The 25,786-nt window shown below is 40.1% G+C and overlaps 1 protein-coding gene and 1 long non-coding RNA gene across 2 annotated transcripts in view; one reads left to right on the top strand and one right to left on the bottom strand.

The window, feature by feature from the left end:
* Positions 1–1,234: 1,234 nt before the first annotated feature.
* Positions 1,235–10,863, bottom strand: LOC148093801 (uncharacterized). Its single transcript, XR_015713997.1, has 3 exons — positions 10,759–10,863; positions 4,844–4,983; positions 1,235–1,550 (listed from the first exon to the last, which is right to left on the bottom strand). It is a non-coding gene; the product is annotated as an uncharacterized LOC148093801 (long non-coding RNA).
* Positions 10,864–16,797: 5,934 nt separating this feature from the next.
* Positions 16,798–25,786, top strand: part of ZDHHC17 (zDHHC palmitoyltransferase 17) — a 78,739-nt gene continuing 69,750 nt past the window's right edge. The window contains exon 1 of the mRNA XM_087814527.1: positions 16,798–16,958. Within this exon, the coding sequence (XP_087670653.1) occupies positions 16,866–16,958 (93 nt within the window). The 5' untranslated portion in view covers positions 16,798–16,865. The remainder of the gene's footprint in view (positions 16,959–25,786) is intronic.

Raw genomic sequence — 25,786 nt, 5'->3', positions numbered from 1 at the left:
TGATTTCAGAGAGAGGAAGGGAAAGAGAGAGAGAAACATCAATGATGAAAGTCTGCCTCTTGCTTGCCCCCTGCTGAGGATCGAGTCCAAAACCTGGGCATGTGACCTCACCAGGAATTGAACCTCAATCTCCTGGACCATATCAATGCTCAACTGCTGAGCCACACCGGCCTGGCAAACACTAACATTTTATTATCATTTCTCTTTGAGACTTTCAGACATGATGTTCTGTTACCCTTAAATACTTCAGCATGTATTTCCAAAAAATGAGGAGATTCTTTTAAATAACCATAATACAATGATTAAAATCAAGATCATATTCAAATTTTGCCATTTGTCCCCATAATGTCTGCTATAGCAAAACAAAACTCAGGGTCATATGTTACATTCAGTTTTTATTTAATTTGGAACAATTCCACTGTCCTTCTTTGTCTTTCTTGACATTGACATTTTTTTAGGCGTACAGGCTATAAATTTTGTAGACTCTCCTTCAATTTGGGTTTGTCAGCTGTTCCTTCATAATTAGATTCAGGTTATAGCTTTTGGTAGGAATGTCAAAGAAGTGATATTGTCTTCTTCTCAATGAATCACTTCAGGAGGCACATAATGCCAATTTATCCCATGTCTCTGTTTTTAAAGAACCTAACATCCAGGATTGGTGACAGGCACACAGAAAGAACTGTGATATAGTCTGATTAGCACAATAAGAGAGGCGTGTGTGTTTGTGCATGTGACATCTTTCACTCCTTCTTCATATTCTCTTAGCACAGTTTTTTGCTCCAGTCTTTGCTGTCACAGCCAAGTATGCTCTGTCATGGCCTTGTCTCAAGTGCATGGAGCATCTCTTGCTTTTTGCAGTAGGGCTCCTCTGCCATCATCATGTGGGATGCCTGCAGAAGCCCAGCCAGCTGTTTTGCTCAGGCACAAACAAAGGAGTTTGTGGGAGTTGACACTTACTGGAGCAACATTTTACCACTAAAGAGGAGAGCCAGTGAATCAACTGCCTCCTCTTCTGTGTCAGATAATTCTGACAATTCTGAGGCACAATTCTCACAGCTCTAAAAGGACTCTCAGCAGGACCAAGCTCCAGGTGCCCACAGTGGTGACCAGCTCAATAATGTGCCCTTGGATTGCCTTTCTTTCCTTCCATTTAGCATTCCTCTTCAGGCCTCTACTTCTGCCCCCTAGAATCCCTTCCCAAAGTACACCAACTGCATCCAACTCCTGTCTCAAACTCTGCTTTTCAAAGGAACCCAAGAGAAGACATTTGACATCAGGAGTAGGCTACAAAGCAAATACCCAAGGAAAGATTCTAGAACTGAATGCCTTGTCAGTCAGACAATTCCACTGCTGATGGAAAGTGTGGGAGGTGATAACCCTTGGCCTGAATCAGCATCACTAAGACTTTCACTGGTGGATTATTGGGATGAGGTATAGATGCAAAGTCAAGCATTTGCTGATGGACTAGGGACGGCTCTTCAACAGTTTAAAAACAGTGGTATTTATAAGACCTGTGGGTTCACTCACTTTTTTTAAGGGCTCTTGAAGACCTTTAAGAAAAGAAAAGAATAGGCTCAAACTAGTAACGTTCAATTCTAGGCAGGACATGAAAATCAGAAAACCTCCAAAGCATTATTTAAAAAGATGCTTATCCTTTGCATCTGTAGAGCAAACTGTGCTGATAATCATACCCTGGTTGAATTTTAAGGTAGCATAGCTACAAAGGAGACTGAAAACTGTCTTGACAAGTCTTCTATGCCAAAGGCAGGGTCCTGATACAGGAAGAGTGGAACCTTGAGATTCGCAACTGTAGCATTGAGGTGGACAACTCTGAGAAATGTAAACCCCCAGATAATTCTGAACTCTGTGTTGGCACATTAGTTCTTTGATTGAGAAGAATAGCCTTCCTTTGTATGGAGACTCTGCAGAAAACTTAGATAAGGCAATAGCATGTGAATGAAGAATTATAAGATCTGGTTAATACTACCTGAAGGAACTGAGGATATAGGTGTACAAGTGAATCTTGAACGTTTTGGGCCAAGGAGGACAGAATATAAAAAAGTGTACAGGAGAGAATATTGACATTGAAAACATTTGGAGTTTCACGACATAGGAAGGACACGTGGAGCTAGTCCTTATATACTCCTGGAATGGCTTCCTAAAGCTTGGGTAGGATGAAGGCCTATAGAAAGTAAAGGAAAGATTTTAGAAGAAAATCCTTGAGGAAGAAGTCGGAAGGTGCAGGGAGGTTAGAATGTTAGAATAAATTTATAATATGTGCCCTGAGGACCCACCATTTAACTGTGTTTCCCAGAGGACATATCCATCTCCAAAGCAGTAAGAAATACAGTGGTGAGGGCATCTTTGAGAAGCTCAGTGGTAGCTCTTCACTGTAGTTGACAATTGGATTGAATCCAAATGATCAGAAGCCAGATGGTAATTATGATAATGGGTGGCAAGGCCAGGGCGCCAACCAGAATGTCTTTACCCACAGGGTTTTGAAATAATGGTTAATAGACCATGGTGTTCCTCAGGGCAAATTAAATGAGCATCCACTAGGGTGTTACTTGACCTATATGTATAACCAGAAAAAAATCAACAGCTGGTAAACAGCTGTTTCAATGGAAAATTGCAACCTCTCACCCAGTTTACAGATTTAGGTGACTTCTCAGACCCAAAGTCCATCATTTGAAGAGGAAACTGTGTAAAGACCCAGCAATACCAGCACAAGTATATATACTACATATTCCCCTAATTGTTCACCAAAAGGACATATACACACTTATGAAGAAACTGTACATTAACAAAAGGAAAACATATAGGCATCTCAAGGCTTGTTAGATAGAGGATCTGAGCTGACACTAATAACAAGAAGCTAGAAGTACTATCATAGCCTCCAGGTAGAGTGGGAAACCAGATGGCCCAAGTTTCTCTCACAGTGGTGCAATGGAGTCATGGACACACCTTTGCTTACATCCCTGGTTTCCAAGTGAACAATTGAAATGGAGTATACTTAGCAACCGGCAGAACCCTCACTTTGGTTTCTTGACCTGTGTAGTAAGAATTAGTATAACAAGAAAGACCAGTAGAAGCTCCTGAAATTGTACATTCTTACTGCCTAAAAGTGAATCAGAAGGACAATGCCCTTCTGAGAGGAAATATAGAGACTGGTACCACCATCAAAGACATAAAGGTTTCAGGGGTGTTGGTACCCAACATATCCCTGTTCAACTCACCTATGTAGCCTATTTGGCCACTGTAAAAACCAGATCCATCACAGAAAGTGATGGTAGACTACTTTAAAATTAACCTAAGAATAGCCCAAATCACAGTTGCTGTGGTATATTTACTAGAATATAGCATTTGGTACCTAGTACATAGTTGTTGCACTAGTGAATAGAATCTTTTCAGTCTTTGTTTGTAAAAAGGAGCAAAAGCAGTTATCATTAAGTGGGAAGGGGAGCACTACATACATATTCACTGGCTTGCTCCAGAGCTTTATTAACTTTTCCGCTCTGTCACAATATGTGTAGTCCACAAGGACATTGATCAACTTGACGCTCTATAGAACATGTGCTACACTGATGGCATTATGCCAATTGAACCTGCTAAGCAGTGAGTAGCAAGGTGCTTCCACACCCAGTTCCTAGTGCTTCCGTACCCAATGATAACCATACATGGACAAATGTGACAGCCTTTCCCCAATCAAGCTAAAGAAACTAAGGTCTCTAGCCCCTCCAAAATGAAGAACTGGGTAACCCACAGGCAAACAACCTGGATGAAGCACAGTGGTGGAAGAGAGAGGATGAATATATCACTTATGGCCTTGAGACCAATCATGGTTTCAGGGAATGTTGCTTGTTCCTCTAACACTCCTGTATCGAGGCTTTTGTAGGCCTTGCTGTCAGCTACCACATTGAAGGTTCTATGATAGGCTTCATACAATGCAGGCTACTAAGAGATCTGAGGAATACACATTGTGGAGTATATCAGACACCTCTCATGCCCATAGCTACCAGGTGAGCCAAGGTGACACCTGATCGCTGTACCAGCTATCTCTTACTTTCTATCCTTGGTCTTCTCTGCTCTGCAAATATGGAACTATGAGAGAATGAATGCTCCCTTCTGCAGTGTCTCAGCAAACAATTCTGAATTCTGGGCCCTCAGAAGGTCTCCAGCAGGGAAGAGCCCCCATTGCCTACAAAAGTAGCCAGATCAGTAATGTACCTCTGCATTGGTTTTCTTCTTATACCGTTTTACTCCTAGTCTTCTACCCCCAACTCCTGTTCCCTGGAGTTGTGCCCCCAAATAAATGAATGTGAGTGAGCCCTTGTCTCAGGTTCTTCTTTTTAGGGAACCTAAGCAAAGGCAATGAAGTAAGACAGTCCCAAGTATGGTGCTATAGAAATTTTCCATGTGGACAAAAGAGAAAAGTGTTCCAAGTGGAGGTTATAGCATGGACAAGAGCAAAGAGGAAGAAAAAACCTCGGTAAATTCAGGACATTTTAAGTGTTTCACAATGGGAGAGGCAATAGAGTCATGTGCTGGAGGTGGCAGGGGATGCTGGAGAGGCAAGCAGGAGTCAGGCGACAGAAAATTTTGTGTGCCATGGTTTTTGGGGACTTCTGTTTGTAAACAATAAGGAAATAATTACATTAATCCTTATACCAAACCTTCTGCCTAGCTTGAAACAATGTGAAAACCAGTTGCCTTTCCAATGTTGAGATAGACATGAGTTGCCCTTGCTTGTGAACTTTTAAAGATGAATCTGTTCTGAGAGAGCTGATTGAAATTTCTAAGAAATATGTGTGATAACATAAAAAAGACATTGTTGGCTACTTACCTGAATCCATTTTTCCTCCTCTTCTCCTTCCTTGCTGAGAAGAGCCCAAATTTTGTTTATGTTTGCTGACCATGTAGTTTGCTCTTCAGAGGGGAGATACCGTCAGGTGACAGTGTAAGCCAGAGCTTGGCAAACTTTTCCTGTAAAAAGCCAGGTAGTAAATATTTTAGGCTTTGCAAGCCATATGATCTCTGTTCCAACTACTCAGTTCTGCTGTTGTTGTGTTAAGGACAGTCTTTAAGAATATCTAATTTTTATTTATGGGCATTGAATTTTGAATTTCACATAATTTTCCTATGTCACAAAATATTACTTTTCTTATGAGTTTTGCAGCCATTTAAGAATGTAAAAACCATAGCTCATGAGCTATACAAAAACAGGCAATAGGCCAGATTTACCCATAAGGCATAGTTTGTCCACCCCTTGTACAAGCTAGTCAGGGTGGTTTCATTTCCTTTGCCAAAGACTGGCTATAACATGGACAGGTAGTCAAATCCGGACCAATACAACCTGAAGGGTGGTATTCTGCAAGCTCTCCTAGGTTTAAAAAAGGAAAAGCCTTTTTATTGCCTGTAGATACTGCTAAGTGATGAATACTACCTAGAGCTGCTGCAGCCATGTTGAGACTATGAGGTTTCTTGCCTTTTTACTGAGAATAGCAGAGTAGAAGAAACTAACTGAATCTTTGTAATATTACTAAACTGTAGAATTAACCTGAAAAATATTTGAATCTTTATGAAATTACCGAAGTGTTGAATTAACTTAACTATAAACTTCTTGTTGTAAGAAATAAGGAAGGTCTTTATCATATAAGCCACTTTTTTTTAATATGAGCCACTTTTAATCAAGTTTTCTGTTACTTAAAGCCAAAAATAGTCTAACTGATATGCAAGGACCCAGGAGAATATTACATCATTAAATAAAACAAAAGTAGAACTATAAATGTTGCAATGGAAACATAATCAAGACAAATTCTTAAGTTAAAAAAAAGGAAGGTGTGGAACAGTTTGCACAGTTAGGATGTCATGCTTTCAGAATATATATGTATCACACACACACACACACACACACACACACACACACACACACATATCTTTGCCTCCAGACAAAATAATTCTCATATATATCACACACACACACGATATATATATGTGTGTGTGTGTATGTCATAAGATATATATGTGTGTGGTATATATATGGCATATATATCTTATGACATATCTTATATATATCACATTATATATATATATACCTTAAAATTTGAGTTGACTATGATTAACCATGATTAACTCTGGGAGGTATTATTGGGATGAATAGGGAGGAAAAAGACAGTTAATTTTCATTGTAGATATTACTTTATTATTTAAATGTTTAAAATAATGCAAAATTATTACTTTTAAAATTGAAAAGCTGATTTTAAAAAAACACAAAGAAAATTATTAATTTCTAGATAGACAGGTATCTCGAATAGGATTCTGCAGGAGTCTGGGGCTGTAGCACCTTGATGCTGATGCCTAAAATGGAGCAAGGGTCTAAATTCAGATAAACTATTTCACTTCTATCTTATTCTCCTAGCATGGTATCTTTAGCTCTGCCATCTTCTCTCTGAGTGCAGCCTAGAAGGATATAATCTAGGACAGAAGAGAGGGGAATACTAGACACCACAACTACAACAGTTTAGCTTCTCTTATCTGAGAGACAGGGGTATCTAAGGAACTGCCTTTGGGTGTTAGGACTGCGTCTCATCTCATTTACCACGTGCATTAATAATTTAAAAGTGGGAAAAGAGGTACTTAGTGATGAAGTCTTCCTTAGGTTTCAGTAGTAAAACTTTACCTGTCTGGGATTGATTTAGGTAAGGAAGACAAAAGAGAATATTAAGAAGATTGAGAAGAAAAGAAAATAAAGAAGACCTAGAGCATGAGAGGTTTGGGATAGAAGTCTGGAAGAAATTTGTAATGGTAAAATCTATCACAGACAGAACAGAACAGAGGTTAATGGTGGACTGTGGACTTTTCACTATGACAGTTTAACAGGAAATTATCATTTGTTTAGGAAGGTATTATTATAATTAGAATCATAAAGATAAAAGAAACTTTAAAGAGCACCAATTCTAAGCCCTTTGGTTTTATAGATGACAAAACTGAGGCTGAGATATTAAAGTGATAAAGATCATATAGTTAATTAGCTGTAAAGCCAGAACCAGTGTTGTTTCTTATAGTAGTCTTTCTTCTATACCACATTTATGAGAATTATTTTGTCTGGAGGCACTAGGACACACTAGAAGACTTCTCAAAATCCTTCATAGGTTAAAGACATTAATTAAGAACTAAAGCTATGATTTATCACAATCAAGATTTTCTTTTTTTCCCACATGGAATTGGGAAAAATTGTGTGTATGTATGTTTGAAGATCTGTAGTTCCCAGTGCCTTCTCATGATAGACTAATCTAACAGCACGTATCTCAAAAGCTGAATTTGAGATTAATCTCAGAAAATTAAATTAGAAAAAATCATCCAATGAATGAAATAACCATTTATAGAAAGAACCCAAGCTCAGCAAGGCTATCATTCAGTTAATTCAATTTAACTGAGGGGTGGAGGAGTTAAGGGGACTCTTAGGCTCAGTGATATGGGAATATTTAGTGTTTTCTTTTTTAAAATTTATCTTTATTGTTGAAAGTATTACAGATATCCCCCTTTTTCCCCCCTATTGACCCCCTCCACCCCGCACCTGCGCCTTCCCCCAGGCCTTCACCACACTATTGTTTGTGTCCATGGGTTATGCATATATGCATATAAGTTCTTTGATTAATCTCTCTCCACCCACTCCCCCACCCCCGCCTTCCCACTGAGACTCATCAGTCTGTTCCATGCTTCTGTGTCTCTGGATCTATTTTGTTCCTCAGTCTATTTTGTTTATTAGATTCCACATATGAGTGAGATCATGTAAAACTGAATCAGGAAGAATCAGAAAACCTGAATAGACTAATAACAACTGAAGCAGCAATAAAAAAAACTTCCAGCAAACACAAGCGCTGGACCAGATGGCTTCACAGGGGAACTTTCTAATTCTTTAAGTTGTAGGCTAGATAGTTTATTAAAAATGTTTCTTGCTTTTTGAGGTGAGCTTGCAGTGCTATGAATTTCCCTCTTAGGACTGCTTTTACTGTGTCCCATAGATTTTGAGTTGTTGTGTGCTCATTTTGATTTGTTTCCAGGAAATTTTTTCTTTCTTTCTTGATCTTATTGGTATTCCATTCATTGTTTAATAACATGCTATTTAGCCTTCATGTGTTTTAATGTTTTTACTGTAGTTGATTTCTAATTTCATGCCATTGTGATCCAGTGCTTGATATGATTTTTTTTTTAAAAGATATATCTTTATTGATTTCAGAGAAAGGAAGGGAGAGGGAGAGAGAGATAGAAACATCAATGATGAGAGAGTCATTGATCGGCTGCAGTCCACACCCCGGGCATGTGCCCTGACCGGGAATCGAACCCTGATAGCCTGGATCCTAGGTCGACGCTCAACCGCTGAGCCACGCCCAGCCGGGCTTGATATGATTTTAATCATCTTGAACTTGTAGAGACTTGTTTTATGTCCTAACATGTGGTCTGTCTTTGAGAATGACTCATGTGCACTTGAGAGGAATGTATATTCTGCAGCTTTGTGGTGAAATGTTCTGTAAATGTAAATTAAATTCATCTGATCTAGTGTGCCATTTAGACTCATTGCTTTTGTGTTGAATTTTGTCAGAGATCTATCAAGTGAAGTCAGTGGGGTGTTAAAGTCCCTGACTAGGACTGTATTGCTGTTGATCTCTCCCTTAAAGTCCTTAAGGTTATTATTAATAGGTCATTATTTATTGCCATTTTAATTCCTTATGCCTATGTTTCTCTATTTCTTCTTATTATTACAGCAGTCCCTTTAACATTTCTTGCAATGCTTGTATTTCTATTTCTAATTACAGCAGTCCTTTAACATTTCCTGCAATGATGGTTTGGTAGTGATAAATTCCTTTAGCTTTTCTTTGTCTGGGAAGCTCTTTATTTCACCATCTGTTTTGAATGATAGTCTTCCTGGATAGAGTAGTCTTGGTTTCAGATCCTTGTTTTGCATTACTTTGAATACTTCATGCCATTCCCTTCTGGCCTGTAGAGTTTCTGATGAGAAATCAGCTGACAGCCTATGGGAACTCCTTTGCAGGTAACAGATTGCTTTTCTCTTGTTGCCTTTAAGATTCGCTGTTTGAACTTTTGGCATTTTAATTATGATATGTCTGGGCATGGGTCTCTTCGGGTTTTTCTTGCTTGGGTCTTTCTGTGCCCCCTGAACTTGCGTGACTTTTTCCTTGACCAGGTTAGAGATGTTTTCTGCCATTATTTCTTCAAACAAATTCTCTATCCCTTGCTTTTTCTCTTCCCCTTCTGATACTCTTATATATAATGCAAATATTGTTACATTTCATGTTGTCCCACAGCTCCCTTAAACTGTCCTCCTGCTTTTTATTTATTTATTTACTCATTTATTTTTAAATATATCTTTATTGATTTCAGAGAGAGGAAGGGAGAGAGAGATAGAAACATCAATGATAAGAGAGTCTTTGATCGGCTGCCTCCTGCATGCCCCTGACTGGGTATCAAGCCTGCAACCTGGGCATGTGCCCTCACTAGGGAATCGAACCCTGATTGCCTGGATCCTAGATTGACGCTCAACCACTGAGCCACGCCAGGCAGGGAGCTCTGGATTTTTAATTGTTTTTTCTTTTTGGATCTCTGAGTGAGTTTTTCTATCCTGTCTTCTAATTCACTGACCCCATCCTAAGTTTCCTTTAATCTGCTGTTTATTCCTTCCAATGTATTCTTTATTTCTACTATGTCATTCTTCATTTCTGACTGGTCATTTTTCATAGTTTCTATATCTTTTCATGCCGTTGAGCATCCTTACAATCAGTATTCTGAACTCTATATCTGATAGATTGCTTATCTCCATTTCATTTAGCTCTTTTTCTGGAGACTTCTCTTATTCATTTGGGGCTTTTTTTTGTCTCCCCATTTTGGCTGCCTATTTGGGTTGTTTCTATGTATTAGGTGGGTCTGCTAGGACTCTCAGTCTCTTGGGGGGGGGTCTGTGGTGCTGGCCAATGTCAGATGCTCTTTGTGACTGGCCTTGAGTACCCTGTTTGGAGCTATCAACAACCCATGGCTTGTGGTTTCCTCTGCTGGGGCTGAGTTGTTTGGACAGGACCAAGATGCACATCAAAGTCTGCTTTTCCAAGGCCAGATCCAGAAACTAATCATTCAAAGACTCAAAGCTCCCAGAGGTCCACCTCTGTCTGCAGACTGATTGATCTTAGTCTCTTAAGGAGCCTCATGCTGTAGACCACATCAAGGTGTAAACTCCACAGGGTGGAGTGAGAGGTTCTCCAGTGAGTGGGGCAACTGCTCCTCCCCTAGGCAAAAGCTGCCTGACTGGCAAAGGTCTGTCTGAGAAAGATGTCCTCTACAGTATGGGGGAATGACTCTGCACAGAAATCCAGATGGCTGCCCTCTGAGCTCCATCTCCAGAGCCTGACACCCCAGATTCTTCTCACACCACTCCAGTCCATTCTGTTGTCCCTTTGCCGGAGCCCAAGGTGAGTGGCAGCCCACAAAACTTTGTGTGTTGGCCCTTTAAGAGGGTGCCTGCATTTCCAGCCATCTCTTCCTGGCAGACAGAAATTCTGTGCTTCTCACGGCCAGACATTATCTGGGCAACTTTCTCAGTTCTGGTGCTCTGGGCTGGGAAGCCCTGCTTGGGGTTTAGGCCTCAGAGTTCTCAGTGGAAACCCCCACAGCTGAGATATCCTCCCAGACCTTCAGTTGCTGCCTATGGGAGCCCAGCCAGCCCTCTGGCGCCTCTGTACTTCTTACCCGACTCTATGCGGTCTCCACTTTTCCTCCTTGGTTATGAGGGTTCTCTCCAGCTCGTCTTCAGTTGCAGTTGATTATTCAGGATGGTTTTTCTCTATTTGAGCTGTAATTCCAGATTGGTCCTGGGAGAGTGTCAGTGTAGCTTCCACTAAATCTGCCACCATCTTGGACTCTCGCCAAGTGTATTCTTTGGAATATTTTCTAATGTATCTGATTATATCAGCATATCAAAAGCTGAATGGGTGTGGAAGAAAACTCCTGTGTGTTGGGGAATTTTGAAATATCTAGTTGGTCAACTAAAACTGCACCACAGGTTTTTCTATCCCTTGATACCTGTTTAAAATAACAGTCAAGAATTTTTTACCAATTCAGCAACCAAAATATGAAAGAAGCATACCCTAAAGTTAAAAAGAAAAATAAAAAACCAGCAGACACAAAAAAACATAACATTCTGAAACAGAGCAGAGTATAATTGGGCTTCTTAACTTTGCTTTTTCTTCCACCTACCCATCTCAAGCTGACAAATATACCAAATTCTGAGTCACACTAGTATCCCCAAATTTGTAGAGAAACAAATGTAATGGATTATCTTACATTTTTCAGTTTTTCACTGTACATTACTAGAAATAGCTACAAGAAAGACTGGTGATATGGGGAAAGTAAACTATGAGGTTGATTTAATGGAAGTAGAAGTTCCAGGACTACTCACTAAGATGGGGTGATTACCTGATGTCTGAGGATATTTCCCTATGGGAATGACATATAATTCTCAGCTAGAACAAACGCTCAACAAAGAGAGCATGACTCAGGCTTTCTAATGCAGCCTGTATCTTGCCTCAATAGAGCTTATCTCTCTTCACCATTTCCTTGAGGTACAGAAGAGTAAACAGAAGATAAAATACTTTGTCCAAAAATAAAACTTAAGAGTGGAAACCAATCAGGACTCAGGTATGGAGGAAAGAAAGTAAAAGTCACCCACACCATATCGCAACAAATGGAGTATCTGTCAGAGCTATCCAAGCTTGACAGGCAAGATGAAAAGAAATGGCATAGGAACCATGCACGCATGTTACAGCCAGAGAACATATGTAACATCCTCTGGTCACAGAATTAAGATGATAAGACTGTGATTCAAATCCAGGTGGTCTGACTAGCCTGGAAAATCTGGATAGAACAATGTTTTGATTTACCAAACTATTTCCTAAATAAGATAAAGCTGTTGAAACAACTATAGTTAGATTTCCAAATCTCAGTTTGATTCTTAGGCGTAAATAAGTCAGTGAGAGAAGAGTCTCTGGTTCCTAATCTAATGGTTTAGGGAACATAAACCAATTAGGTTATATCCTTCCAATAATGGACCAGGAGCTTGGGGAAGAGATTAGGGAAAGTACTGCTGGGAAACATTGTGGAAGTGACCTGATCCCAGTCTAGGCCTATAACCGTTACCATACATCCATACTATCCTAATGAAGCCCTGATATAAAAGTTTACTCTTTCATATAGGAGCCTTGGCAGGGGTCTAGCATAATGAGTCAAGACCCTTATTCGCACCAGGACTGTTACTTTTTCCAGCCTTACATTAAGCATGCTTAAAACATAAGAGTATTCTGCCCTAGAATCAGGGTAACAGGAGAGTGGATGTCATAGTTGGATCCACTTCTTTCATGTGTCACATCAGCCAAATCAAAGCTCTCTTCTTTTTTTTTTTTTAAAGACAAAACATAAAAAGCACCCAATTTGTTCTCAGCATGCATTTGGGTCAGTGAAGATGTGCAGAATTTAGCCCTCGAAGTCTAGTAGTCATCCTAAAAAACATAAATGGCACTAATTATTTGACAGCATATAAGAGGAAAGCAGAGGATGAGTAAAGATGTGGAAAAGATGTTGGAGATCATTGAAAACATGTTTTAACTTTTCTATATTTCCCTCTAATTCATAGAGGGTTATGGTATAAAGCTTCTCTCAATAGCCTTGCCTAATGATAGCAATGTAAAAGATTTATTTTCAGTATGAATTAACTTCATCTCCTCTTAAATTTGTGATTAACTCTAATTAGTATGTAGATAGTCAATTACAAAAACAGTTTTCTGCGACTGTTGAATTGTCATAGAAAAGCTAATAGTGCACTTGAAATGGAATCAAAGTAATTTTTATGACAACCAAAGTCATATCCAGTCATGACACATAATCAACTAGCATATATCAACCTAATGGATTATTAGCTATTGTCTACATATTTGATTTCAGGGATTGTTGATACACCATTAGTTGTTTGTAAACTACCTAACACATAGATGTTTACAGACTCCCTGGTACAATCCCTGCAGTCATCATGTTCACTCACTATAAATCATAATAAACCTATAAAAGGGAGATACTAAAATACCTCTTAGGCTGCATATGAGGATTAAATGAAATAATGTACATGAAGCATTTAGAAGAGTGACTGGTACATACAATGTGTATTATTAGTCAGGGCCTCTCCAGGAAACAGAATTCCCTCCACATGACAGAGGAAGAAATGTTAGTGAAACTACTACTTACAGTGATGTGGGTAGGTTTAAGGGAACAAGCAAGGGATGATAGCCACCCAGAGACTAGCAACACCCTCAGGCTGAAGGGACATGGGGAGGAGAGCCATTGTAGTCTAAGGGGGATGAAGCTGCTGATACAGATGCTTTGTCAAAGCACAGGGGGATTGGGAAGAAACACTCTGACCTATTTCTTCTGCCAGTGCCTCCCATCAGTCAACCACAAATAGCAGCCACCTTGGCCAGGTAGCCCCTGAGATGAAGTCCTCGGTGATCAGTTTCCTAAAGCATGGGCAGAAAAGAGGAAAGAATGGGTGGGGGGAGGGAGGGCAAGTGCAGAGAAGGGGAAATGCAGATTAAATATTCTGTGTCATTTTCTATTTAAATCAAACATACTATTTGAATCCTAACAAAGTTAGAATGACATTACCTTTTTCCCTCTAGGGGAAATAAATTATGTGAAATTTTGTCTATACAGAGGCTCATATATGCTTTCCTTTTTTCTTACCTTCATTTATTATTCATTCATTTAACAAATAATTATGGAATAACTACTTGAGAAAGCAATATCCTAAGTATTATGTATAGGATTGGAATTCCTGTTCTTATGGAGATCATTTACAAACCACTCATATAAATTAATACAATTTAAATAACATAGTAAAAATCCCCAGTGTAAGTTTTTATTAACTTAAAAGGAGGCAATACTTCTAAAAATGTGGATTTTACATTTCAAATGTTCCTAGATTGGTGCAAACATTTTTTGATCAATACCCACTTAATATGATGAAAGCTGTGTATTCTCTCCCTAGAAAAAATAACACCCATATGCATATAAGAAAAGCTTTCATTGATCATTGTCTTAGTTGAAAGAACAGTCTCAAGCTTGTTCAGTTGAGCCTTTCTCAGATACTTTTCTTATCTCCCTGCTCGCAGGTGCTGGGGAGGAGGGTGTTCATTTGTGTTTACAGGTGCCCTGGAACATTGCAGAGGGTGAGGGTCAAAAAGCAAAGGGTGAAACTTAGTGGCACTGCCTGGCACGGCCACACCTAGATTATTCCCAGTGTCACCGGCAAAGGAGTTCTAGACCCCTTCTCAAGATAGAAATCAAGAAAGGAGGCAAAACAGATTCAAAAGAACAGGTTTACTGAAAATAAGGTGGAGGGAAAGGAGAAAGGGAAGGAGCTTGATGCCTTAAGGGAGCACACACTAATTAAGAATATGGCTCCCGGAACTGCTGCAGGGTCAGGTTTTCGGCTGGGTTCTTCACGCAGGCGCAGGGTGGAGCTCTTTGGAGAGTGACTGAAAAGAAACTTTAAACTTACATAGGAGAGGCTTAAAAAATAACTGAAGAGCATTCCCATCCCTTTAAGAGAGGCTCAGCCTATCTCACCAAGGGGTAGCAAAGTGATGCAACACTGGTGCTTAACAAGAGCAATTTGCTCCCACATACAGAATGGAGGCCCTGGGCACTTACCTTTTTTTCCCCAGATAAACCTAGAAATCTAGATTTTAAGGTAAAAATCTCCTGATTTATTGAATGTTGCTATCTGCTTAAAATATATTTGGAAAACTACTACCATGTGGGTCAAATGAATTTTGCTGGGTGAATTTGGCTCTTTGTCCTTCCATTTAGAACCTCTGTGAACCTAGGATCGCTGGGAAGACGAAACAGCTTCGTTTTTTGAAATCTCCTTATCATACTCCTGCCCCAAGATTCCTAATACATGGGCACCCGTGAAACATTCTTTCCTGTTCTCCATGCCTAGTTTCTTCACTCCTCTGCAATTCAATACCTTCTTTGCCTCACCTCCCAACTTTTCCGCTATTTTCTTTCTTTACTCCCATCTTTTCTCTATTCCCAGTAACTGCATGGCACAAGGATGGGGGCGGGGCGGGGGGCAAGACGTAATTTGAATTGTTGAAGTGAAAATAACTGTCCATGTTAAAGTGCCTCTGACAGCAGTCTGGAGCTCCAAAGGCAGAATCCTAATTCTGTCTAGTTCTGCGTGCTGGGTGAAAGGGTCAACACCCAAATTCTTGGTTTGGGCCAGGACCCAAAGAATGAAAATCCAGCTCTGACTGAAATGAGAAAAAGCAGCAGCGATGGGAAGATAGACACAGGGAAAGCCAGCTGCAAAGTCAACCGAGAACCTAGTTTCTCCCACTGCCCTGCAGCAACTGTCAACTGCCATGTGTATCTCTGGGTAACACTGCTCTCTGTTAAATGACATCAGGCCCACTTTGCTATTTTCGCTTATTACTGGGCCACCAATCACTCCACGGCGCTCTTCCCACGGTGGCATCCAATCCCTGGTGAGTCCCCGCGTCTCCTAATCCCGCCTCGGAAACAGCGTCCAATCCAGAGCTGGTCCCCGCTCTCCGCGACCCGGCTCCTCGGGCGGGAACCTAGCCCTTACCGAACACGCGGCGGCTCCTCCCGCCTCCCGGCGGCCTTTCCTTCCTCCTGTTTACAAACAGGCTGGTGTCAGTGGGCGGCAGACCTGCTCCTGCTGGTCTCTGGCTGACTTGGCTTGAACACGAGGCAGGTTAGTACCCGGGTCTCTAAGAGGTCCCGTTTCATGATCGCCGCCAAATCTTCCTCTGAGCGGTTTAGATTTACAATTTTTAATAGAAAAAAACAACGGTGAATGCTCTATAACTGTCCCATCAGCACATTTCTAGGAAGAAATCCTGCACCCCATACGGCCCTAATATCCGTTTAAAAGTGGCTTTGGTCATTTGATCTGGTTCACATTTCAGCGAACGGTTTAAACCACTTGGGCTCTGAATTCCTGGGTTCCATTAAAATGGAGTAGATGGGGGTGTTTTGGGCCTTGAGGACGTACATTTTTTTATGTGGTTACTGTTCATTCAAGACCAAGGAGAACAGGTTGGGATCGTTTTTAAAAGGCTTCTCTAGGACGAAGCCCCGAACATTTTTCGTGTTTTTACGGGCACCCTCCGGGGGTGGGGGGGTGCATACATTTAGGGGTGACCTTGAGTGTAGAGGAAGGGGGGTGCGTCTTTTGTCTTCACAGCGATGCACGTCTGGATTCAAGTCTGAGGTCCTCAAACCTTGTAGCTGGAGCCGGGTGACCGGTCCGCCCCGGGTCTCTGGGACGGGGTACCGGGGCTACTGGGGCGGGACAGCGGGCTTGTAGGCAGCGGGCCGCCTCGGCTGCAAGGGCCGTCCTCACTCCGCGCCGCCGCTGGGCTTCCCACGTTAATGACTCAGTCACCCCTGGCGCGCCTTCCCGGCGACCTGAGCCGCGCCTCTCCCTGGGCCCGGGGCCCGCCCCCGAGTAGCGGAGCCCACGCCCAGAGCCTTCCGCCCGCCAGCCCCGGCGCAGTGCAGCTGCGCGCGCTCTCGCTCGGGGCCGGCCGGGCTCGGGCGCTGGCGCGCACGCGCGCAGGGACCCGCGCCCTCCGAGGGGGAGGGGGCAGGAGGGGCGTCCGGGGGCCAGGGGAAGGAGACGGAGGCGGTCGCGTCGCCTCCGGCCTGGCTCGCGCTCGCCCTCCCGCTCGCCCTCCGCCTCACCCGAGCCCCGCGAGGGTGAAACGTTTTCTCCCGGCATGCAGCGGGAGGAGGGATTTAACACCAAGATGGCGGACGGCCCGGATGAGTACGATACCGAAGCGGGCTGCGTGCCTCTTCTCCACCCAGAGGTGAGGAACCGCGCCGAGCGCATTCCTCGCTCTAGGGCCTCCGGACATTTCTCCCCCGGACTCGCGAAGGGCGGTGGCCTACGTGTGTGGGATAGTGGACCGTGCCGAAGTTTGGGAGGGCGGGGAGGCAAATCCAGGCCCGAGCGCGGCTGCGAGCGGATAACGGGGGAGGAGATAGCGGGGCGGGCCCGGCCGGGGCGGGATTTGGGACGCAGTCCCTGGCTGTGCCTGGAGGACAGAGGTGGAGATGTTGATGGTTCCGCTCCGTCGCCGCGCCGCTCGCGGTGCGCCGGCGGCGGGGGCCTGGTGCGGGTTTGGCACCGCACCTGAAGCCCCTAGCCGTGCCCCAAGCCTCTCCGGAGCGCGGAGGAAGAGCATCTGGTTTTGATTTCTTCTTTCCCTTCGCCCTGGTGAATGACGCTGTCAGTTCCTCCTGTTTAGCTCACTGTGGAGGAAGATAGGGTTAAAAACACAGTTTCTTGGACAAAGTGATGTCCTTCCACGTTATGCCATAAGCAGCACCGCAGGTACCTTGTGTCGGATGTCCTATTTGAGCGTTTGTTCTTAAGCGATTAAAAAGGGAAGTAAAAACTTTTGGGAATAGACCCACGCTCACATTAGCTTGTGAAAGTACTGTTTTTTTGTTTTGGAGCCAGGGGAGGACAGTGCAACACGTTACCCATCACAACATGAGTATCTTCCCCTGTGAGTAAGCAGTGCCCCCGCCCCAGGATCAGTCACATTCTGTACGTGCTAACCTCTTAGTTTGTAGCTTAACTAGTGCCAGTTCAGGCCTGGAAGCAGTTCTTGATGCATTCCAGTTTTTAATGATCCGCGGTGATAATGCGGTTGGCAGCGGCAAAGCTTCCTGAAGAACCCCTGTAGTTTTCCTGAGGTTAAAGGATGAAGATAGTCTTGGTGTTGTAGTAGGGTGAACAAACATAGAAGTCTGTACTGGGCTACTTTGCATTAGAATGATTCTCTTTATTTCTGGATTTTGATTTGTAGCATGCTTGTATTTTTTAGTAAAATGTGAATAAAGACAAACACATGTAATATATTAATACTCAGCTACACTCTCACTCATACTACTTTGATTAATTAAAAAGAGATGGGACAGTTCCTTAAGAATATATCTGGGTCAGAATCAATAGAAAAGGCTACTCTGGATTTCTGACAAACAACTTAACAGTAAGACTAAATGTTTTTGTTGTGTTTTTTTGTTTTGTTTTTGTTTTTTTAACTAAAGTAACATTTTCAGAACTGGGATTTGAGATCTCTCTTTTAGTTCACATGTAGGCCCTGAAAATATGTCAAGAAATAGACAAAGTGATTTTCAGATGATGCATTGAAAATGTTGCCAACGAATATTTCTATTCATCTATTCCTGTGAAAGTATTTCAAATACTTAGATGTTGATTTTATATTTTAACATGCTGTTCCCTCTTCATAAACCTTTGCTTTGTGAAATAGTACATTGTTTGTTTGGTACTTTAAGAATAATTTAAACTGGTACGAAATCCAGAGATTGCTTGGTATAATGGAATGACCTGTAGGCATGAAGTTTAGAGACCAGTCTTAGTTTGGCATTTAATAGAATATTACTAGAAATTGACTAACTCATCATTGAAAGTGGAGGTTTGTATAAATGATATTTACTATTTCTTTTCACTGAACACAGTGGCTGATTAGTGTAGGTGCTCTGAGTCTTAAGCTTTTAACTACAGGGCTAAGGTCTTTCCGCATTTTTCCTGTGGTTAAGTGTTGCATTCACACTTGGTGCAGATCTGATATAGTTCTGCTTTCTTGCAGTGCATTCTTGGCTAAGCTACTTCTCCAAGTTCTTGCTTCATCATTTATAATAATGGGATGAATTAATAATTACTAATAAGCTATTGTGAGGATTAATGATATAATGTATTCTATTTTATTGTAGAGTAAGCAGTTGTTTTCAGTCTCCCTTGGAAAGAAATTCATTCTCTGCCTTGGTGAGCAAATAATAGTACTTTTAGTCTCTTTTTTGAGAGAACATAGACTTTTGGTCAGGTAGATTTGGGTTCCAGTTCTGGAATTGTAGTAATTAGCTAAGTGACCTGAAACAGGTACTTAATCATTTAAAGCCTCAGAAAATGAAGATGTTGCCTACCTAGTTCACTTGGCTGAAAAGGACTAGGTGAGACTGTACATTGAGGTTTTCAAGAGCTGCCACATTGTAGGTACTCAGTTGTTAACTTCTTTTTCCTACAGCGGGAGAAGGAGGAGGGAGTTTTAAACATTTAATTTGGTTTCGGTGAATGGTAGAAATTTGCCTCTGAGTTTTAACTTAGTGGAGTAGATCTTGACAGGAACAAGTTTTATTTTATTGTTCATCTTCAAATTTAACACTGTATCACAACAACAATTTCTCACTAAATATTTTGTTGAATATAGTTGAATTGTTTGTAGGTTTAAAAAAATTAGCCATTCCTTAGATCTGTTAGTTTACAAACTGCTCACTGTTAAAACCTTTCTTAGGGGATTATGTAATTAGATGAATAATGAACCCCTCCTTTTAGAGGTATTTGTTGTGAGAGAACTTTTTAAGCAATCCATTTGTTTAGTCAGTCATTTACACATTTTATTATCTTGTTTGTGACAGGCATTGTGTTGGACTCTTGAGACTGGGATTTTTGTGGTAAATTCACTGAGTGGTAGTATAGGATACTGATTTAAAGCCAAGACTTTGGTGACAAACTGAGAATCTAGGTTCTGCCACTTAACTATCATCATGGTCAAATTACATTTTCCGCATTTTAAAAATTGGGTTAATAATACCTACCCCTTAGAGTTATTGTGAGTATAAAATAGAATAATGTATATAAAGCATTCTTCAGACACCTAGGCACATAGGCTCCCAATCAAATCTAACCTATTAAAGGTCTTGGCATATAGTGAACACTGGTGCTATTACTTTGTGTTCTGATCAAGTAGATAATTATTTATTTTATCATAATGGAGGAAATTGGAGGCTATTTGGGAAAGGATGAACTGATTATCGGGGTTAGGGTTCTAATCACAGCTCTGACTTTAGGCTAGTGGACATTTAACTACTCTTAGTTTCTTTGCTTTTAAGATAAAGAGTCTAGACTAGATGATCTTTTAATATTTCCTCAAATTCTAGTGTTCTGATTGTATGTTGTGATTTTTCAAGATTGGTAGACTTGAGCATCTATTTACTAGATGCATAGCACTGTGCTGGGTTATATGGGTGAAAATAAATAGGGTAGCTTTTACTCTCCAGAAATTAATGATCTAGTTGGGAAGGTACATGCATATGAAACACTTAACAGAATCCAAATAAGTGCTGAACTGAGTAGTGTAGCCTAGAAGCAGTATCAGATTCCTGTCATTTAGAATGATTAGAAGAAAGACTTGGGGGGGGGGGGGCGACCATATGTTGGTCTACAGGTTCAGCTGACTTGCTATTACCAGTTTTCCATTTCACCCACTAGTACATCCTCACTTGTCTCAGCTCTTGCCTAGAATGAGGCCACAGTACTGTCTTCTGCCAGAGTAGTATTATAGGGGCTCTCTATTTCATCAAGATCTGACTCAGAGCTTTGAACTGGATTGCCTAGATTACCTAGGGCTTTCATCTCTTGCTCGCTTCATTTTCCCCTTCAATTTCAAAACTTCTCATTCCCTTCTCTCTAGTTTCTCATTTTCTTAATGGCCACATTTTTTTGTTTCACATTAACTTTGATCATATTCATGTCTCATTTTTTTTGTTTAGAATATTAAACCAAAGTACTAGTGTATCTTTTGTCTTCACAGATTTTATAAAATCTATTTTTTGAAGCTTTTCTTCAGTAAAAGTGATTTTGCCTTTTCCGTTACTATTTTTGCCCTCTTGTGTAGTTAGAGATATACATGTGTACACATACATGAGTTAATTATTTGCTTTCAGAAAGAAGATATAAAATTACTTTGAAAATTGTTTTTCTTGTAATAGTGTACTGGAACACTCTTTCCATTCAAAACATATCTTTCTGGCAATCTTACGATCTCATGCCTTTTATTATTCAGCAAAAATGTTAGAGGTCATATAATTATAATTTAGATTTATAAATATTATATCTTAAGCATAGTAACCACTGAGTCAATATATATAAAATGAAAATGCAGGTAATTGGTTACCTCATGGATTGTAGCAAAGCCAAAAGTTGAAAATTACTGAGCCATAGAACCAAAAAATTGTATTTAGTTGTGAAAAATGCCATTTTACTGTGTTGATTTCTTTGTTTTATTTTTACTCACTATTTTTATTTAATTTGAGAGAATGATCCCAAAAGTATTTATTAAGGGTGGACTGTGGAGTGGGTAGATATAAGAGCAGATAGGTTAAAAGTGTGAGTCTTGATGTTTGGCTGCTTGAGTTTCAGATCCTAGTTTTGCCACTTACTAGTTGTGATCTTGGGCAAGTTACTGAACTGTGTCCCAATTTTCCAGACTAAAATGGAGATATAGCACCCACCTCACAGGTTGTTGTGAAGATTAAATGAGATAATGTATACAAAGTTATGTGTCTGGTATTTAGTAACACTATAAATGTTAGCTATTAATGTTGTGGTAAGAAGTTAGTAATATCTCAAGCAATAGTAGTATACACATATTAGATATGGAGGCAACTGACTAAGTAGCTAAGAAAATTAAACTTGGTTGCCTGGGGATTGAGAGGATGGGCAGAGGGCTCTTTATCACAAGCCTTTTTGTGCTATTTTGTTTTCTTGAAGATGTGTGCTATGATTTAAGGAGTATTTATTGAGCATCTAAGTATGGTCTTGATGCTTTGCTAGGCCACAAAGTAATGAGGAATACAAAGTAGGGCATTGCAAAGTCACAAAAGATTAACTGTAGTCTTCCAGATCTCTTAGGATAGATGAAGTGTGTGTGTGTGTGTGTGTGTGTGTGTGTGTGTGTGTACATGCACACATGCGCACACATTTTGTTAAAAATTAAAAATGCATGTGGACCTTCTTTCCTTCAGAGAGTATCCTAATGGTATGTTAGGGTTAGTCAGTGAAGGGGTCTTAATGTAGTGTGTTTTTAACAGAACCCTCAACAACTACATATTCCAAAAAGGTATTATTTCAGTATCAAGGTTATGTACAATTCTCCTTTGAAGCATCATCTGATTCTATTATTGTTTTATGATTAGATTGTATTACAGATGGGTAATTCAAGAATAAAATATCAACTGTTTTAAACTTTTGAGTTTGAAAACTTGATTCAGGACAATATCATATTTATAAAATATGCAAGTAAAGTTTTCTCCCAATGTAACAATTATTCAATTATTGGTTAATATCTTCTATTAAAAACTCCTTAAAGCTACAGACAGCTAATTTGAAAGTACAGTGGAACTTCAGCATTGTGTAAGGGAGATACTGTGAAGAACTTAATTTCCTGAGTTATAGAGGGTTAAACAAAATATTTTTAGGTTTTGCTTCAAACGTTGAAAATTTGTCAAATGAATTACTCCATTTTCTAGGGATAATACATATTAAATATGATAGAATATCTATTTGATAAATTAGAATATTATAGTGTCTCAGGCTTATCTTTTTCATTATCAATGAGTATCGTTGAGAAAACGGAGACGATAGGGCTAAATGTACCTTAAGTTTTTGGTTTTTGTTTTATATATGTCACGTAGCTTGTGTTTTTTATCAGTTGTTTTATACTAGGGAAAAAAATCAAGTGAAAAATAGCCACTGATTGAGATGTTACTGTATTATACCCTTGTTCAGTTTTTTAAAATAACTTGCTGATTATGAACAGTTGTTAGTTTATGCAGGATTTAATGAGGGATGAACAAAACTGGTGACCAAAACTCCTCATTCTCATGGAAAAATAAAATAAACCCTTCTGTGAAACGAAGACTGAAGTTGCTTGTGTTGGTTAGAATCCTCAGGTTGCAAATGTTACCAACCCTTTTAAAACTTACTTGGGCAAAAAAAGGGAATTTACTGGCTTATATAACCCAAATTTAGGATGGCAGAGGTGCAATTAAGCTCTGAGCTGAGAATGTCACCAAGACTTTGCCTTCTATCTCTCCTCATTTCTGCCTTTCAGCTTCATTTTCTCCTAGTGTAGAGCAGCTTCTTTCTTTTGCGTATGGGGGATATGGATGCCAGCATTTTTTCGCCATACATCTCAAGTCTCAGCTAACCATTAGAGACTGTCTGCATATATCTTCCTTTATTCCACATTGGAAAGTAACATGGGGTTGTCCTGTTTTGGGTTATGCGCCCACCCTTATGACCATGGGATAGGGCAGTGTAATTGGTAAAGATCTCTTGGTTGAAGTTGGGGGAGGAACAGTTTCCTTAAAAAAGGAATGCTAGCAGGCAAACTATTTCTGTCCTCTGTACTCTCAATGTAAAGAATTATTTGCTTTAAAAATATTCATTTTAAAAAACATTTTAAAAACTGATTTTAAAGACAGAGGAAGGGGGAGAGAGTGAGAGAGAGAGAGAAACATCAATGTGAGAGACATTGATTGGTTGCTTTCTGCACATGCCCCAATCAGGGTTCAAACCCATAACCTGGATATGTGCCCTCTCTGGGAATTGAACCCACCACCCTTTGGTGTACAGAACCACATTCCAACCAACTAAGCCACACCAGCAGAGCTGAACTTTTAACACTAAATGTTCTAATTGGGCTACTGAATAGCATTCTATATGAATAATCTAGACTAGGGGTTGGGAAACTTTTTCTGTAAAGGCCAGATAGTAAATAAATTCAAGTTTGTGGGCCATATGGTTTCTGTAACGGCTATTCAAGTCTATGGAGGTGTATGAAAGCAGCCATAGACAATATGGAAATGAATGGGTGTGTTGTGTTCTCATAAAACTTTATATGTAAAATCAGCTGGTAGGCCAGATTTGACCTGGGCTTTATTTGGCAGCCCCTGATTTAGACAGTACCTAGAAACTCCAAGATATTTACATTAAAATATGTGATATTTCAGTGCATTGAATCCCATTAATTGCTGGTGTGCTTTAACTTCATCAGAACCGGATTTGTGTGAGAGATAGGTTGGGTAAAGTAAGGGTGTGTGTGTGTGTGTGTGTGTGTGTGTGTGTGTGTGTGTGTGTGTGTGTGTGTGTGTAAGAATCTTATGGAGAATGTTCTTAGAATACACGTGCTTCCATGTACACCTCTCAAAGTTTCTAATTTAGTATGTGGATTTGTGCTGTGTATATTTTGAAAAAGTTCCTGAGGTGACTCTGATGTACACTCCCACACTTGATCCCTCACTCTCTGCTATGCACTTGATATGTAGGAAGAGTCTTATTACAGGAGGAGGAAGGAAGCTAATTTGACATTTAATGTGTGAGGCGTTGTACTGTGTGCTTTTCGTGTTATCTCTTCAGTCTGATAGATGATAATAATGGTAATTGCTAACACTTATCAAATTATGACTCTGAGCTAGGCAGTATCCTAAGCAGCTTTTCATATATATCATATACCTTTTTAATACCTATTTTACAGATGAGGATATTGAGGCATAGAGAGGGTAAATTGCTGGTAAGTAGCAGAACTGAATTTGATTCTAGTTTCAAACTGCTTAAATCCATTTGCCTCTTTTTTCTAGCATAGCATAATGTGATAGTGATAATAGTTATAGAGTTGATTGAATATTTGCCAGGTACTGGCTAGATGTGGTTGCAGATGCCCTTATTTACTTTAAAAATTTTTTTTAAAAAATTTTAAAGACTGTGTTTTATAGTCAGAATTGAGCAGAAAGTACGGAGAATTCCCACTCACCCACTGCCCCCACACATGCACAACCTCCCACATTGTCAATATTCTTCACCAGAGTGGTACATTTGCTACAGTGGATGAACCTGCATTGATTGGCATAGGATTTTCAGCCAAAGTCCAAACTTTTTACATTATGGTTCACTTTTGGGATACATCCTATGGTTTTGACAAATGTATAATGACATGTGTCTGCTAATATAGTATCATACAGAATAGTTTCACTGCTCCTAAAGAGCCTCAGTGCTCCTAAATAGTTTCGCTGCTCCTAAAGAGCCTATTCCTCCCTCCCACCCTCTTAACTCTGGCAACCGCTGATATTTTTAGGTTGTTTTCTGTCTCCATAGTTTTGCCTTTACCTAACATCATGTAGTTGGGATTACGGTTTGTAGCCTTTTTATTTTTTATTTTTTAAATTTATCTTTATTGTTGAAAGTATTACAGATGTCCCCTTTCCCCCTCATTTGATCTTCATCCTACATCTGCCCCACTCCTAGGCCTTCCCCATACTATTGTCTATGTGTATAGGTTATGCATTTATGTATGTAAGTTCTTCGATTAATCTCTCCCCACCCACTCCCCCACACCCACCTTTCCTCTGAGATTTCTGTCCCATGTTTCTATGTCTCTGGATCTATTTTGCTCATTAGTTTATTTTGTTCATTATATTCTGCATATGAATGAGATCATGTAATACTTGTCTTTCTCTGACTGGCTTTTTTCACTAATATATTACTCTACAGTTCCATCCATCCAAAGGGTAAGAGATCCTTCTTTTTTATAGCTACATAGTATTCCATGGTGTACCTGTCCCACAGCTTTTTTATTCACTCATCTACTGATGCACTGAGTTTGTAGCCTTTTTAGACTGGCTTCTTTCACTTAGTAATATGCATTTAAATTTCCTTCATGAAACTAGATTTCCTTAAAAGTCCTTTTTCAAAAAAATTTAATTTAGTCTTTTCTTTTTCTTTCTCCTCATAAGGTAAAATATACTTTCAATAATTAAAATCACTTAA

Source organism: Miniopterus natalensis, chromosome 2 (assembly GCF_054644295.1).
Source record: "Miniopterus natalensis isolate mMinNat1 chromosome 2, mMinNat1.hap1, whole genome shotgun sequence".
Classification (NCBI taxonomy): domain Eukaryota; kingdom Metazoa; phylum Chordata; class Mammalia; order Chiroptera; family Miniopteridae; genus Miniopterus; species Miniopterus natalensis.
The sequence above is the reverse complement of the archived record's forward strand: the minus strand, read 5'-3'. Positions and strand labels throughout refer to the sequence as shown.